The following is a 16,045-nucleotide window of genomic DNA, read 5'->3' as shown; positions in this document are numbered from 1 at the left end:
CACCCAGGCGGATGCCCCGCCCCGGCCAGCCAGGCTGGCCGCTGACCTAGTATGGACACAGCACTGGAAAGAGAGGCGTGGAGGGTGACGCTGGGAAAAGGGGCTGGAGAGTCCCAGGGCCCGCCCCTACGGGCCGCCCCTTCCACCTCCCGCCCTCACCCTACCCCCGCCCCCGGGACGCACCTTCGGGGGGGATATGGGGGGTGGAGGATAAGGGGGCGATTGCGCAGCTGCTGTTGTGCCCGCCAAGAGCTAAAAATATTTCGCAACAGAGAGGAATAAGGAGACTCCCAAGGAGAGACAATTTATTGGGGAATGGGTGCAGTTGGTCAGACCCCATAAATAGGAGGGGGCAGAAAGCCTGAAGACAGAAGGGCACTAGTGTCCTTAGTCACGCTGGACACTGAGGCCTGGAGGCTGGGGAAAAATGAGGATTCCAAAAAGGGGCTTAGAGAACTGACTCCAATACCCCACCCTCTGCATGAGGAGCTGGGGCTGGGCCAAGGGTTTGGGGTCTGGTCTGGAGGCTCAGATCTTCTCATCAGGGGCCGGCAGGCGCTGGCGGGAAGGCTCTACACCCCAGATCTCCCGGGCATACTGGGCAATGGTGCGGTCGCTGGAGAACTTGCCAGAGGTGGCTATGTTCCGGATCACCATCCGCGTCCACTCTCTCGGGTTCTACAAGCCAAAGGAAGCTTTGGATTCATTTTGTGGGCTGGGGGGAGGGGACGGAAGTGGGGGGGACCTTCTGACTCTACCCAGTCAGGGCCACCAAAGCCCTGCCAACCTCTGACCCAGGACTCCTCACCTTGTACAGGTTACTGACTTTCTCCTGGCACTTAATGTAGTCTTCGTAATCTGCAAAGACTTTAAACCTGGAGGGGAAAGGACGGGCATAAGCCATCCCCTTTAAAGGGACAGGATAACCCCTATGAGTCAAGGGCCAAGCCCATCCTGTGCCCCAGTGGACAGCTAGGACCTGGAGAGTGATGCCGCTTCCAAAGGAGCCTGGCCCCAACTGCCCAGGACTCCTGTCCATCCTCCCATCCCCACCTGAGCCCAGTGCAGCCCAGCAGCCCCATGCGCATGGCTCCCTGGCCAACCAGCTCACCGGTCATGGTGCATGAGCATGTTGACAATGTCCTTGAAGAGGTCGGGCTGTTTGGGGGAGAAGAAGCCGCTGCTCAGCTGCTCAATGATTTGGCGAAGCTCGGGAATGCGGTCATAGTACTCCTGGGCATTGTACCTGCCAGGGCAGAGCTGTGGTCAGCTCCCTGGTAAGGAGTTCCCCACTCCTCCTCCACAGGAAATCTGGCAAGTACCAAGCCCCGGGGTCAAAACCCAGGCCCAGCCTATGGTTGCCCTCCCTGCGGCTGCCACATCCCCTCTAAGGGTCCTTCCTTGGCAGGTCCCTCCCTTCTTTGCTCAGTTTTTCATCCCCCATTTTGTGGATGAGGAAACTGAGGCCTGGAGGGGACAGAAAGGGAAGTGTTACAGCCAAGGCCCCAAAACAAGCGTTCTTCCTCCCAGACATCACCCCCGTCTCCTGGCCGCTTTGTTCCCTCTGTGAATGGCTTTTCTCCCCCACTGTCCCAAGTCCATCCGTGGCCTTGCCCTTGGGCTCCAGGAAGAGCCAACAGGTATGTCCTCAGGTATGTCCCTTAAACGCAGACTGTCCAGCACCCCCACCCGGGGTTAGAAACCCTGCACAGGTCAGTCTCATCTCTTTCGCTCCCTGCCCCTTTCCAACCAGAAACCAAGGACTCCCCCACAGCTTCCCATCCCCGCCCCTGTGCTGCCCCAATGTGAGCGACTCTCTCTGCATTATGGTGCCAATCAAGGCCCACACTGGTCCCCCCTGCCCTCTCCAGCCTAATCTCCCTCCCACAGCCAGAGCTGTTCTGGAACCCAGTTCTGAACATGTGGGACCTTGCCCAAAACATTGCACAGGACAAGGTCTGAACTTTCTAGTCAAGCCTCACAGGAGAAATTCCTTTCACTATGCGATGCCAGCTCTCGTAAGCTGTTGGTGGGAGTGTAAACTGGTAGAAACTTTCTGGAAAGCAGAATGGCAATCTGTGTCAGCAGTCTTAAGAACTCATACTTTTTGGTTCAAAAATATCCCCCTTCTAATAATTAGAGGAAATAATCAGAGATGTGGACATAGATATTAAAAGGTTGCTCATCACAGGGATATTTAGACTAACAAACGGGAAATCAACCTTAATGTCCAATCATATGGAATTGATCAAATAAGTTGTGACATGTTCATAGGATGGAACACTATACAAACATTTAAAGTATTTTTGAAGACTAATGACACGGGAAATGTCTCTCTAATGTTAAATAAAACATCACGGCCGGGCGCGGTGGCTCACGCCTGTAATCCTAGCTCTGGGAGGCCGAGGCGGGTGGATCGCTCAAGGTCAGGAGTTCGAGACCAGCCTGAGCAAGAGTGAGACCCCGTCTCTACTAAAAATAGAAAGAAATTATCTGGCCAACTAAAAATATATATACAAAAAAAAATTAGCCGGGCATGGTGGCTCATGCCTGTAGTCCCAGCTACTCGGGAGGCTGAGGCAGTAGGATCGCTTAAGCCCAGGAGTCTGAGGTTGCTGTGAGCTAGGCTGATGCCACGGCACTCACTCTAGCCCGGGCAACAAAGTGAGACTCTGTCTCAAAAAAAAAAATAAATAAATAAAACATCACAACTCAAAATTGTACATACATTGTTCCCAACTTTTAAAAATTATATACAAAAATATATATATAAACACACATAAAAAAGAGGACTGTGGCTTTAAATCTGGGCGATGAGATTATGGGTGACAGTCATTTTGTTTTTGATTTTGTATTTTTCCAATTAGTGAGCATGTATTACTTTTGTAAGAAAAAATCATATTTAAAAATACATTTTTTTTAATGCCAGGAAAATGGCAGTTCTCCTCTGAAGAACTGTGGGTTTTTGTTTTTGTTTTTGTTGTTTTGTTTCTTTTTTAGAGTAAACAGAGTGGGGTCTTGCTCTGTTGCCCAGGCTGGAGGGCAGTTCTGGGAGCAAAAGTCATGCCTGGGAAGGTGGGCACGGCTGTGCAAGGTCTTAGTTACAGCCGTCAGGATTCTGGAAAACTCTTGAGGGAGCTTACAGGAAATAAGGTTAATGAAATGGGAAAGAAATAACAGAATTGAAGGAAAAGGAAGAGAAAACTATGTTGGGGAACTGAGGCACACCTTGGTGCCTCCTACCCGTCCTTGACCCCCATTACCCTCTCTGGTCGAGCTTTTCCACGTCCTCCACCCGCATGCCAAATATGAAAAAGTTCTCCTCTCCCGCCTCTTCTGCCATCTCCACGTTGGCCCCGTCCATGGTGCCAATGGTCAGCGCTCCATTGAGCATGAACTTCATGTTGCCAGTTCCTGAGGCCTCAGTGCCTGCAGTGGAGATCTGCTCCGAGAGATCAGCAGCCGGGATCACTGTGGAGCAGCAGCAGAGGGACAAGGAAACTCAGGGAAGAGTCCCACCCCAACTGGGGCTCTAGGCATAGCTGGACTCAGAGCCCCCCACACCCCAAGCCTTTACCAACCAAGTCTCCCTCTCACACCCCACCCCCACTGCCCTCCACCTATGGTTGATTCTTGGACACCTGGGTCCAACCTGGATTCCCCTACCTCCATTGTGTGATTTGAAGGGCACCGGTAAGGCCCATCTGCCTGATAATTTCACCCTGTACTGCCTGAAATTCCACCCTTAGAGGGGTATCCTCGTGGTTTAAGCATTGCCATCTCCAGATTCTTCTTTTAAGTGCAAGTACTCCAGGAAAAGAAGACTAATGTCTCCTCTTGGGACTGAACTAGGCAGAGCCTCCATAGGCAGCACTCACCTTTCTCAGCCAGTGAAACTCGATAGTTCTCCAAGAAGATCACACGGAGGCGGTCTCCCACTGCTGGGTCATGGTTGACCACATCCCCAATGGCTGTGATGAGTTTAATGATCATCTTGGCCATGTGGTACCCAGGTGCAGCCTGTAGGGGCACAGTCTGGGGTCAGCTGTACAGGCCAATCCCCTCTGTACCCCCTATCCTGCAACCCAGCCAAGCGGCCTCAACCTGGACATCAAAGGCCCAGAGTGTGCCCCGGCTTCTCACCTTCCCTCCAATCATCACAGTTCGAGGCACAACAAACTTGTTGGGATCCTTCTTGATGCCTGTGGAGAACGGAGAAGGATCAAGGAGGCCAGCTTGTTCCCTCTGGGTAGTAGCTCCTAACAGGGCTGAGCTGGGAGACAGTAGGCCTGACTTGGACAATCACTTGCTATGTGACTCTCACTTTTCCCTCTCTGAGCCTCAGTTTGCCTATCCGTGAAATGGGGATAATTCCATGACCCAAGAGTTGACATGAGGCCAAAGAAGATACTGATTAGGCATTATATGCTATGCTAACAGGTACACAGAGGGGACAACTGAGAGACAGGGTGGAGTCCCTGTCACTCACGGTTGTACAGGGTGATGACATGGAGGCAATTGAGGAGCTGTCGTTTATATTCATGAATCCGTTTCACCTGGATGTCAAAGAGTGAGTTGGGGTTGATGTGGACTTTGTACTCCCTCTCTAGGTACGCAGAGAACTTCAACTTGTTTTCCTGGAGGAAGGGGAGAGGGGAAGTGCTCACCAATAGGCCTCAGCCCCGGGAAATCCTACAGTCCTCATGTCTTTCCATTCACTCAAGCCCAGGAAGGTAGATAACAGGAGGCTCATTTGCTACCTTCATCTACAACTGCACCAGGGCAGACATTGCTAATCAATGTCAGCACTCTTCCCCTGAGGTCAGATGATGTCTCAGACTCCAGACAACTTCAGTCAATGGCCTGGGGCTGGCAGGAGACATGAGCTCTATTTGCCATCCCTGACCCAGACATCTGGCCCCTCCAGCACTCTCCATGTGCCAGCCCTGGCACAGCTGTTCCAGGTTGCAGCCCTCCCCACCTGTTTCACTTTGGCCACATCCCGGATAAAGGCTTCATCATCCACAAAAGAGAGAAGTTTGCGCAGCTGGTCCAGGTCTGAGATGTAGTCCTCCCCGATGCGCTGTGGGAAGATGGCTCTCAGTCAAGACCATTGCCCATCCTTCTTCTTCCAGACACAGAGGGGTCTCTGTCCAGGTCAGCCAAGCCACCTCCACCCAGCAGACTGCTCTGAGAACACTCCCCACTCCTCCTCCAGCCTCCTGACTGGGGCATGGTGCATCCCTGGCCATCTTCCTCCTCTCTCATCCTTGAGCTCTGATGGCTGACCCCACCTGACCCCTGCAGGCCTTCCTGGCTTCCTGGCCTTTTCGTCATGCTGGCTTGAGCTCACACCTCCTCTATTAGATATCTGCCCCTTCCAGTATCACTCCAGATGTGACCCATGGATGACCCCCCATTGGACTGTGAACCCCACCAGGTTCACCTCCAAAGCCAGGGCCTCCACTAGCCCATAGGGCACCCTCACGAAAATAAGAAAGCGGTGCCCCTTCCTCCAGGCAGCTGCAAGGGAAGTTAGGGCAGGATGGATTTCAGCCCTCGGCTGGGAGCCCTGGTACAGTGAGCCACCTACCCCACCATACCCAGCTGATCCCTGAAGTGACCTGTATTAACCCTGCTGGCCATACAGTGGCCTCTCACCTCAGCAATGACTTCTGCCAGCCCGGGGTTACACAGAACCAGCCAGCGCCGAGGGGTGATGCCATTGGTCTTATTCTGGAACTTATGAGGCTCCAGCTCATAAAAGTCCTTGAAGCTGCGGGAGGGGGTTGGACGAGGGTCGCCACTCACCCCTGTGGGATGAAGGCCTCCTCCCTGGGGCCCCTAGCCTGGTATCTTGCTGAAAGGGGCCTGGGCTGGGGAATTGCAGACCTGGGGAAGGGGAAGGGTGCTGTGTGTAAGACCAGGTCATCTTGGGACAGGACTGTACTGGAAGGGGATTGGTGCTTGTAAGAGCTACGCCACCTGTGGAAGGGGCCAGCTGCGGGAGACCATGAATGGTCAGTGCCAGACGGTGAGGGGCGGGGTCTATAAGTGACAGGGGCGTGGCCTGGTGAGAGGGGCGGGGTCCATAGAGCGGAGCTCACATGGTCTTCTTGAGGATCTCAGAATGGATGCGAGCCACGCCATTGACGGCGTGCGAACCTGCGATGCACAGGTGTGCCATGTTGATGCGCTTCACTGCGCCCTCCTCCACGAGGGACATGCGCCGCAGCCGGTCTACGTCCCCTGGGAATGCGGCCGCCACCCGCTGTGTCCAGAGAGCCCAGAGCTAGGACCAGGACCCAAGAACCCCAGTCCCCAGCCCCATAACCCTGGAGCCAGCACCCATAACCCAGCACTCACTGAGCCAGTCTCGGGATCCTGGGTGGACACCCTTTCCGTGCCCCCACTCCGCCTTTAGCCTCGGTTCCCACTCTCCCCCAGAGCCACACGTTCCCGAATCACGACTCACGTTAAGGAAGCGCTGGTTGATCTCATAGATGATCTGGAGGTGCCGCGGCAGCAGTGTCTCCATGAGGTGCACCGGCCAGCGCTCCAGGGCCTCGGGCAGCACCGTGTGATTGGTGTAGGCGCAGGTCTTCACTGTCACTTCCCACGCCTAGCATGCGGGTGGGAAGCGGACTCGGCCTGAGCCCCATGGCTCTCCACACATACTGCGGCCGTTGGGACTGCCACTGCCAGGTTCCAGGACACACCCCTCTGGTCTCACACTCCCCTCTGTTCACTGCACTCATATCCTTCCACCCGCCAAACTGGGAAGGGAAGGGAACCCTGCAGCAGAGAGCATCAGACAGGTAGAAGGGTCCCGAAGCCCACCTTGTCCCACTCCATCCGTTCCAGGTCCACCAGGATCCTCATCAGCTCAGGGATGGCCAAGGAGGGGTGGGTGTCATTAAGCTGAATGGCCACCTGTGGGAGGGGACCGGAAGTCAGTCTGGACTCCAACCCAAGCGCTATGGTCACTGTCCTTTGCCACTTCAGAGCCCCCCAGAGAGCCCTACATGGTTGTAAGTCTGAGCTGGGGGTGCAGGTGCTCATGGTGGCAGTGGCGGGGCAGGAGAAGGGCAGGAAGCCCAGGTTATGTGCCTGTTGATTGAGGATCCTGAGAAGTCACAACCCACACACTCCCAGCCTGCACTCCCTCATCCGTGAGACAGGGTGGGGCGGGCTGAGGCTGGAGGGGAGAGGCGATGGCACACACTGTCCAGGTGCAGAGCGTGGCCCATCCCACGGACACAGCACCTTATCTGGGAAGGCATCGAAGTTCGTGCGCACGGGATCACGGCAGCCAAACTTGGAGGACTTGAAGCGACGAATGATGTCCTGGAGGGTGGCGGCCACCACAAAGTACTCCTGCTTCAGCCGCAGCTCCTTCCCCTCAAAGAACTGGGGACAGCATGGAATAGGTGAGGCAACGTGGCAGGGGCGTGGCCTAGAGCTGTTATGGGTGTGGCCAGACCAGCCCCCTGGGCCTTGAACTGGCCCCACCTCCAGCACACAGGGGTCTTTCTCCCACCAAGAAGTAGTGGTGGGGAAGAGCGTCAGGAAGAGTGGGACACAAGGACCAAGAGTATTGTGGGTGCCACCAAGGGACAGTGCCTCCAAGTTGCCTTCCCTAGCCATCTCCCCTCAGGACTCAGGTGTCCTCCCACTCAAAGAACTTGGGGTTGCGGGGACAGAAGGTACAAGACCAGCAAAATGCCCTAGGTGTGACTAGGGCACCAGCACCTGTCCCTCCCCAGCTCTCCCTCACCCCCTCCCAAGGACTCAGGCTTTCTGCCTCCAGCCCAGGGGGTGACACACGTTGTCGTTGGGGTACAGGACACGAGAGATGTTCTCCGCCAGGTTGCGGTCCAGCACAGCCTGGATATAGCCACCAACGTTGACTGCGGGACGAAAGTAAGGACAGGGTCAGGCCTGGGCTGAGTGTGGTCGGTGGGCAGGCTGGGGCTGCTTGCTACCAGTGGATGAACTCACAGTCCTTGAGGTTGAAGTCATTAGGTGCCTTGGCTGACCAGAGGCGCATAGTGTTGACAACATTGTTGCGGTAGCCAGGCACGGGTGTGTCGTAGGGCATAGCCAATACCACCTGCAAGGCACACTTTATCAGGAGCTGGACGGTCTGCCAAGGGTGCCAGCCCTGGTATCTGCCTGTATCTGACTCATGGGGCCTCCCTCCCCTCAAGGCTAGGACTCAAGACTTTGTCCCTGCACTTTGCCGAGTCCCAACCCGGCTCTAGTCCCAGCGCTGACATTTATGAGCTGGGTAACCATGAGCAAACCCATAGCCTCTCTGGACCTCATCTATAGAGAAGACACTCCCCAACATTTCCTCCAGATGCCCATAACCCCTGCCTTGTCTGACTGTTGCAAAGATTATAAGAGGAGCAGAGTGACACACCCAGAGCCCAAGGTGGGGCTCTGTTGGTGGCCACTCTGCACTGAGGGGGTTGGGCTGGCCACCCTGGCCTGAGCAAAAGCTAGAGACACTTTGGACTCATGAGAGGGTTGGGGGAATGTGGGGCCAGGCTGAAGGAGTCACAGAGGTCAAGTCTACTCAAAGGTCTTATGCCTGGTTGACCACAGGGCTAATTAGCAGTGACTAATGCTGGCCCTGCCTCCCCACAATTAGCAAATGTCAATAACTGCTGCCAATAGCCGCCTGGTACCACAGTGCGGGGCACATGCACTCCTCCAAGGGAGCCCTTTGAAAGGGCATTGCCCTCCCTCCCCACACTAAGTCACCCCTGATTGGAGCACAGCCAGAGCTGCCGCCCAGAGAGGGAAGGGACCGATCCAAGAGCACACAGCCAGGTGGCAGTGCCTTCTAGCCAGAGCTGCTTGAGCCAGGCTGCCATGTGCACCTGGCATGCACTGCCAGCAGCCCCACAGGGCCTTAGCCTGGATGACAGTAAACAAATGCCCAATGCTGAAAGCCTAACGGTTTTCGTGCAGCCCATCTGGAGGCTGGTGAGCTGCAGCTGCAGCAAGAGGAATGAATGAACTGGGATTTGGACACCTGGTTTGGCTTTACGATCCCCTAGCTTGATCTGTGACAAGGGAATTCCTCACTCAAGGCTTTCATTGTCTCCCCTGCCCCCCTTTCTGGGCTGCTACAGAATTAAGTCACCATGCTGGTCCTCTAATGAGTCTTGTGTTGTGGGGAGGAGCCAGGTCAGGGGAGGGGCATTGTGGAGCAGGGCAGCCTCTCTCTTCCTCTCAGGTTCTGCCCTTAGCCTGGCTCCCTGGTGACCCTGTCTCCAGTCTCTCCTGGCTGCAGCTGTGTGACCTTGAGTAAGTCACTTAGCCTCTCTGAGCCTCAGTGTCCTCAGTAGTAAAACAGCACTGGGTTCAATAACCTCCTGACTCTTTCCCTGTTTCCTGCTTCCTCTAGGAGCCTCCTCCCCTCACTGGATGCCCCCCACCCCCACCCCGGCTTCACGCTCACCTGCGTGTCCACCCACTTGGCCCCATGGCTGGTGTGCTCCACTCGGCCATAGAAGTGCACAGGCAGCATGAACTCGGGTCGGGCCTTCTCCCAGGGGTTGCCGTAGCGAAGCCAGTCATCAGCCTCTTCCATCTGGGCCCAAGGCAGGCCAGGGAGGAAGGGAGCCACGTCAGAGCCTGGTAGTCATGCCACAGTGGGCAGCGGGGCAGAGCAGGAGCAGTGGCCCTGGTGTAGCCCCTACTATGTGTGAATTAAGGGCTCTGAGGTGGGCTGGCCCCTAGTCTGGTAGGCTATTCACTGGGACATGATGTGTCCCAAGAAGTCCACAGGTGGACCACCTGTTCCAGGGGTCACCAGCTGGCTTTGGGGGGATGGGTAAGGGGCAAGGATGCTTTCTGCAGAGCTTTGGGCCGATTCTGGACCTATCCAGAGATGGATAACCAAATGGGGGTCCTCTCCATCATGACTGGGCCCCACAAGGTCAGGGCCAAGGCTGCTCACCTGCCAGCCCCCGCAGATCTTCTGGTTAAAAATCCCAAACTCATAGCGAATCCCGTAGCCATAGGCAGCCAGGCCCAGCGTCGCCATGGAGTCCAGAAAGCAGGCTGGGGGTGTGCAGGGAGGTGGGTGTCAGGCACTCAGCACAAAGGAACCCTTCTGCTCACCCCACCCCCCACAGCCCTGTGCACTTGCCTGCCAGCCGGCCCAGGCCCCCATTGCCCAGCCCTGCGTCCTCCTCGATTTCTTCCAGTTCCTCCATGTCCAGGCCCAGCTGGAGGGGGAGGGGTGGCAGTGGTCAGGGCCAACCGCCAGCAGGGGAATCCCCCAATCCCTCAGGCTCGCCCCACCCCCCACCCCCACACACCTGGTAGGTGGCCTCATCACAGGCATTCTCCAAGGCCAAGTTCACCATGGTGTTTTGTAGCGTCCGTCCCATGTAGAACTCCAAAGACAGGTAGTAGATCCTCTGCCCAGGGAGACAGAGGGCCAGGGAGGGTGTCAGGGCCACCCACCAACATTCAACCAGGCCCACGTGGGCCTGGACCTCTCACCCTCCTGCCCTACTCTTGGGCCCCAGCATGTCCCATCTCTGTCCCCAAGTTTTTCCTCACCACTCAGAGGAACCATCTTGGACTTTGGGGCCCAGCAGGTAAGGTTCTGGTCCCAGTATTCCTCTGAATTTGGGCAAATCACTTTCTTCTCTGGCCTCAGTTTCATTATCTGGAAAATGGAGCTGGGCATTGAGGGATTGAGGCGCTCGGGAGAGGTGGGAAACCCTTCCATCATGCACATGCCTCCCAACAGCCCATCTGGGAGTCAGGACAGAGAAGCACCTCCAAGTACTCCGCAAGAGAACAGGGCCAAGGCCCAGAGAAAAAAGTCATTTGCTCAAGGTCACACAGTGACTCAGGGCTAGAGATTACCACCTCCCCTGCTTGCACAGCCCAGTTCCCTTGGCCCTCAAGCCTCAGTCCAAGAGGGGGACCCAGAAGCACCTGGAGCTAGGATGCTGATAGTGCCTGATCTCCCTGTTTCCCGGGTCCCCTCCCTGCCCGGCCTGCCTGCCCCTCCCCCACTCCCCACGGTGGGGTGTTGGGTTGCTGACATTTACCAGTGATCCCACCAGACACTTGATCCCTGCCGCCTCAGCTGCCCCAGCCTCACCCACCTGCTGCACAGGCACATCAGGAATACATCCCGTGACTGACATGTCCTTCCACCCCGGTCCAACCCAGGCCATAGGCATCGTCCTGCCCACCACCAGGCCCTCTACCCTTCTCTGAGTGGGTGCTGGGCCTTTGCAACCAGCCTACCTGACTGGAGCCCCGTGACCTGCCCCCACCCCAGGTTTCTCCCCTGGGCTGTCCCAGCACCCCTTGCACCTGACACTCCTGGATCCTCCAACCCCAGGAACATGGAGTGACCAGGAACAGCCACTTAATCCAGATCTCCCAGCCCATACCCCACCGAGGGTGTCCCTAGCAGCACCTTGGGGTCCTTCTCATAGTAGTGTTGCTGTGTGCGGATCCAGCGGCCCACAAGGTGGTCGCGCACGGTGTGGGCCAGCGCAAAGTAGTAGTCTCTCGGAGTGGCCACATTGCGGTCCTTTACGAGTGTGAAGTGTAGGTGCCGGTTGAAGTTCTTCTTTAGATCAGTCACATTCTCCACGCCGGCCAAGCCACGCACACTGATTTGCTTTCTCTTCTCCTGGTCTGACAGGGGCCGGGACATGGCTGTGGGAGGACAGGCCAGAAGGATGGATGGATGGACGGACGGACAAGGGGACAGTGGCCTCAGCGGTGCCTCCAGCCAGGGAGTGGAGCTCCCCAGCCCTGAGGGGATTTAAAGCCTGGCTCTGGGCAGCATGCCCCGCCTCCCCCTGCAATGGGAGGGTCTTGGCCTGGCAGCTCAGGGATCTATTTTGGGGTGAGCAGAGGAGAAGGGAGGGAGGGACCAGCTCCATAGGGCCAGGCCAACCCAGCCTGTCTTGTTCACTGCCCTGTGCTGACCTACTTCCTCCAGGTCTTATGTCTTCTGTCCCTTGTCCCTGCCTTTTGCAGAGTTGGAGACAAATGCAGTAGGCAGAGTGCTGCACTGGGGGAGGGAGTCCAGGTGTTGTGGCAGGTCCCCCTGCAGGCTGAGGGGCCAGGAGCTGAGGGTCAGAGTGCCCTGCACAGAAGAGGTGCAGCTCGCAGAGAACACTGGGTGTCTGCAAGAAGGTGGACCAGGACCCCGAGTTCCAAGGGGTGTTGTGGGGGAGGTTGTCTGAGGCAGGGCCACTGCCTCACCCCACCCCCACCAAAGCTGCTCTGAGCTCCCCCTGTTGCTGTCCCTCAAGGAGCTCTGAAGTGACCTTTTCGAGAGGGATGGTCAGATTACAGGCCAGCTTTGGCTAGAGGCCTCCAGACTAGAACAGGGACCCCTGGGAACTGTAGTCCTGTGGCCCCACAGGGGTGGGAGAAACTGAGGCATTTCCCACCCACACATAATACTGATGCATGATATTGTGCTCTCCCTGCAATCCCACTGCTGATGAGTGATTGGAGGCCTTCTCTCACTCCCTCCTCCCCCCTGCGGCCATGGCTCACAGCTCCTCGGGGATTTTTTTTTTTTTTTTTTTTTTTTTGATACAGAGTCTCACTCTGTCACCCAGGCTGGGATGCAATTGCGCAATTGTGGCTCGCTGCAGCCACGAACTCCTGGGCTCAAGCGATCCTCCTGCTTCAGCCTCTTAAGTAGCTAGGACTATAGGCTCAAACCATCACATCCAGCTAATTTATTTTTTATAGAGACGAGGGTTTCACTATGTTACCCAGGCTGATCTTGAACTCCTGGCCTCAAGTGACCCTCCTCCCTTGGCCTCCCAAATTGCATCTTGGGGACTTGACGTTCCTGTGTGCCCTGGCAGCTTCAGGCCCTTCCTTTTGGGGCTTTGGCTCAAAGCTGCCCCCATTCACTGGTCATGTCATGGCCCTGGCACTGACTTGTGTGACCTTCGGCTGGTTGTTTTACCTTTCTGAGCCTTGGATTTCTTCATCAAATTTATACTCTCAAATGAGAATATAAATCCCTGCCTCATCAACTGTTGCCTCCTAATCTTGTGGGGGCAGACTTTGGATTCTGCTTTGTTCTTTGAGCAGAAGGAACCCAGGACCTTGTGCTATTTCAAAGGCGGCCTGGGCCTGCTGGGGTGGTGGGCTGGTTGAGGGGAGGAACTGGGTGCTCTGTGCTGAGTGCCAAGGAAGCAGGTCAGAGGCCTGGACAGTTACAGGATGCTATTGAGAGCCTGGTTTGGGGAATGCCAAGTTTTCGAGGACTTTCTGGGCCACAGCAGACCAAGCCCTGGAATTAACTGCTCTGTGGGGGCCAAAGTGCAAGTCCTACCTCCGCAGGCCTTAGACTCCACTCCCCAGCCTTGCTCCACCCTGCCCCCGGGCTATCACCCACCAACTGGCTAGTCTTCCAAGTGGAGAAAAAAAGACCAAGAAATCCCCAAAATACACCTCCACAGATATAGTTAGTGGAAATATGAAAAACTTTTTTGCATTTTTCTGTAATTTCCACTTTTTTTAAAAAAGTTTTTTGTAAACCATATTTCAAGACAGAAGCTGAGTGTGGTGGCTCATGCCTGTAATCCCAGTGCTTTGGGAGGCTGAGGCGGGAGGATCGCTTGAGCCCAGGAGTTGGAGGCTGCAGTGAGCTGTGATCGTGCCACTGGACTCCTGCCTAGGCTAGAGACCCTGTCTCTTAAAAAAAAAACCAAGAATGCTGGCGGCTCTCAGATCTCTTCCCCTTCAAAGCCTGCGCCCCACCCTCCACCAAGCATGGAATCCCTGGCTGGGCCTGGCATCTGAGATTCCCCTGGCCTGCACTTGTCCCTGGGGGAGTTGCACTCCTGGCAGCCACCACTGGACAAGTGGCGGCTGGTTAGCTATGCTGCCACCTCACACTCCAATTGGGGTGGCATGTTTTGCCCACACAAACCTTTGCACACTATTGCCTGCAAGACTATCTTCCTACCACCCAGGACCCATCCTAGGAGACCATTCCCCATCTTCTTATTGGCAGGCCTAGTGAGTTCCGTTCTTTCCCAGCTGCCAGCCCGAGGCCCTCCCTCTTGTCAATTCAGCCCCCTCCCTCCTGCACTCAGGCACTTGCTGCAGCCCTGAACAGTTTCTACCGGGCAATGCATGGTGCTTTGACTTGTCTTTCTTGTGGGTTGTGCTAGCAGCCCCTAAAGTGCTTCCAGCCTTTTTCCAGTGGTGACACCACTACAGGGGCCACCTCATTATTTGTACATCCAGCCCAGCATGACCAAACCTTGAAGGTTCAAACTCACCTGCTTCTGTTTCCCCATTTCCCCACCTCCCTTCACCCCGCCACCCCCCGCCAGTTATATATTTTAATGAACCCTAAAAGCACACTTTCCCAACCTGAACTGCCCTCAAGGTTGTTTATCTGAGTTTCTACCAGAAACCCAGCCTCTTCCCTGGACCAAACTGGCTTTCTCCAGAGCACTTGGCTGGGCCTCAGTAACAGAGCCCAAATGCTGACCTTTCCCAACTGGCATTCCTCCTGTGGGCTGAGCGGGTGGGGACACTGCTGCAGCAGCAGAAACAGCCCTGTCACAACATAACATGACAGGGTAAAGGGAATTCTTTCGCACCCTGGGTGCCTTAAGACGGGGGGGTAAGCATTTCCCATCTCTCCCCAATTCTGCTGCAAAGGCAGGTGCTTGCTGCAGTTCTGAGGGCCAAGCCTTTCTGCTGTCTCTTCCATTTCTGGGCCTGGAGCTCCAGAGACTGATGCCTTAGTCAGCCACTTTGTTACTCTCCAAAACCATAACAAAAGCTGACGGCAGGGAGCAGCGAGGGAGGGAGCACAGGCATGGAGCTGGCCTCAGGGGAGAGAGACTGGAGAAGATAGCTGGGCTGTGGTTAAGTCATTTATTGATTTTATTTCTAAAACCCACATAGCGCCACTTTGCTGCTTCCAGAGCTTCAAAGAGCTAATTAACCGCCCAATGAGCCCACCAGGGAAACCAAGCTTGTAGGGCAAGCAGTGAGGGAGAGCCAAGGTCAAAGAGGGTAGCCAGGCCCCAGGCTCTGCCCCTATTCCATCAGTTAAGGACAAAGGGAAAGTATCTTAGTCAAGCTTGGTTAGGGAAACCCGGGAACTTGCCTTGCTTCTAAGGGTTCCTTAAGCCCTGCAGGCCCACAGCAAAGCAGCACAAGCATCCTGGACAGTGACCAGACACTGGCTGTGCTCCCGGTCAACAGCAGTAGCCAGCCCCAGCTCAAAACTGGAGAGCAGCCCAGGCCAGTTGCTGGCCCCAGTGGCCAGGTGCTGGGGGCGCTCGCACTGCCTAGAGGAAGGAGGGGTGGCTGAGAAGCAGGACAGTTCACCCCAGGGGTGGCGCAACCAAGCAACAACAGCAGGAGCTAGGTGAGGACCTCACTACCTGGGGGAAACTTCACATGGGTTTTTCTTGTGCCACAATGGCTAGTATCCACTGCCCAAGACATGAAAGAAACTCAGACACAGCCTAAGACTCTTTGCAAGGTGCTTGCAAAGCAAAAGGTGGGGCACTTTATCTTGCCCCCACCACTCCCTAAAGCCTACAGTGCTGGCAGGCTGCAAGCCACCAGCAGAGAAGAAAAAAGCCACTTGGCGGTTTTAATTTTAGCTGCTCTGTGCCTGACAGGCAGGATTAGTTGGCTTGACCTTTAGTGCTGATGCCTCCCTAGGCCCAGGGCCTTGGTCAGGTGGCAGCTTTCAGGCATAGACCACAACTGGAGCTCATCAGATGCAGGGTTTAAGCCCCAGGAAAAGGCCTTCAAAAAGACAGAGACTACAGAGTTAACGGGTAACCAAGGAGGGGGGAACCTGGTTCTCAGCTATGTTATAGCTAGTCAACAAGGGGCAGACAGTGGAGCCCCCGCAGTTAGGCACGCAGCGGGCTTCCTTAATTAATGCCCCACGGTTTCACCCTGGGGCCAGGTGCTGAACACAGGCAGGCAAGTTTGATGATGCTGCTGCCACCGGTAGAAGTGGTTTATGTGAAAAAAAAAA

At 55.6% G+C, this 16,045-nt stretch overlaps 1 protein-coding gene across 3 annotated transcripts; it reads right to left on the bottom strand.

Annotated features, from left to right (window-relative positions):
- Nucleotides 1-279: 279 nt before the first annotated feature.
- Nucleotides 280-15,982, bottom strand: PYGM (glycogen phosphorylase, muscle associated). Of its 3 annotated transcripts, XM_045556124.1 has the most exons (21): nucleotides 15,155-15,982; nucleotides 11,462-11,706; nucleotides 10,338-10,439; nucleotides 10,166-10,244; nucleotides 9,974-10,077; nucleotides 9,473-9,604; nucleotides 8,002-8,113; nucleotides 7,828-7,910; nucleotides 7,267-7,410; nucleotides 6,841-6,933; nucleotides 6,476-6,622; nucleotides 6,108-6,271; nucleotides 5,662-5,776; nucleotides 4,982-5,083; nucleotides 4,490-4,637; nucleotides 4,144-4,202; nucleotides 3,879-4,020; nucleotides 3,264-3,471; nucleotides 1,112-1,246; nucleotides 809-875; nucleotides 280-678 (listed from the first exon to the last, which is right to left on the bottom strand). In XM_045556124.1, the coding sequence occupies exons 2-21, from the start codon at nucleotides 11,702-11,704 to the stop codon at nucleotides 529-531; spliced, it is 2,529 nt and encodes an 842-aa protein (XP_045412080.1). In that variant the 5' UTR covers nucleotides 11,705-11,706; nucleotides 15,155-15,982; the 3' UTR covers nucleotides 280-528. The 3 variants fall into 3 exon arrangements, with proteins under 3 accessions (XP_045412080.1, XP_045412079.1, XP_045412081.1); XM_045556123.1 differs by lacking the exon at nucleotides 15,155-15,982 and having other exon boundaries at nucleotides 11,462-12,720; XM_045556125.1 differs by lacking the exons at nucleotides 11,462-11,706; nucleotides 15,155-15,982 and adding an exon at nucleotides 10,585-10,974.
- Between the last annotated feature and the right edge of the window lie 63 nt (nucleotides 15,983-16,045).

This window comes from Lemur catta, chromosome 7 (genome assembly GCF_020740605.2).
Source record: "Lemur catta isolate mLemCat1 chromosome 7, mLemCat1.pri, whole genome shotgun sequence".
NCBI lineage: Eukaryota > Metazoa > Chordata > Mammalia > Primates > Lemuridae > Lemur > Lemur catta.
The sequence above is the reverse complement of the archived record's forward strand: the minus strand, read 5'-3'. Positions and strand labels throughout refer to the sequence as shown.

What these genes read in the sequence shown, in the direction of transcription:
- PYGM (XM_045556124.1), bottom strand. Translation starts at nt 11,704, where the DNA reads ATGTCCCGGCCCCTGTCAGACCAGGAGAAGAGAAAGCAAATCAGTGTG. An exon ending in AGATCTGCGGGGGCTGGCAG is followed by an intron (nt 9,605 to 9,973) that starts GTGAGCAGCCTT and finishes CCTTGGGCCCAG; the next exon opens with ATGGAAGAGGCTGATGACTG. An exon ending in GAGATCCTCAAGAAGACCAT is followed by an intron (nt 5,777 to 6,107) that starts GTGAGCTCCGCT and finishes CCCCTCCCGCAG; the next exon opens with CTTCAAGGACTTTTATGAGC.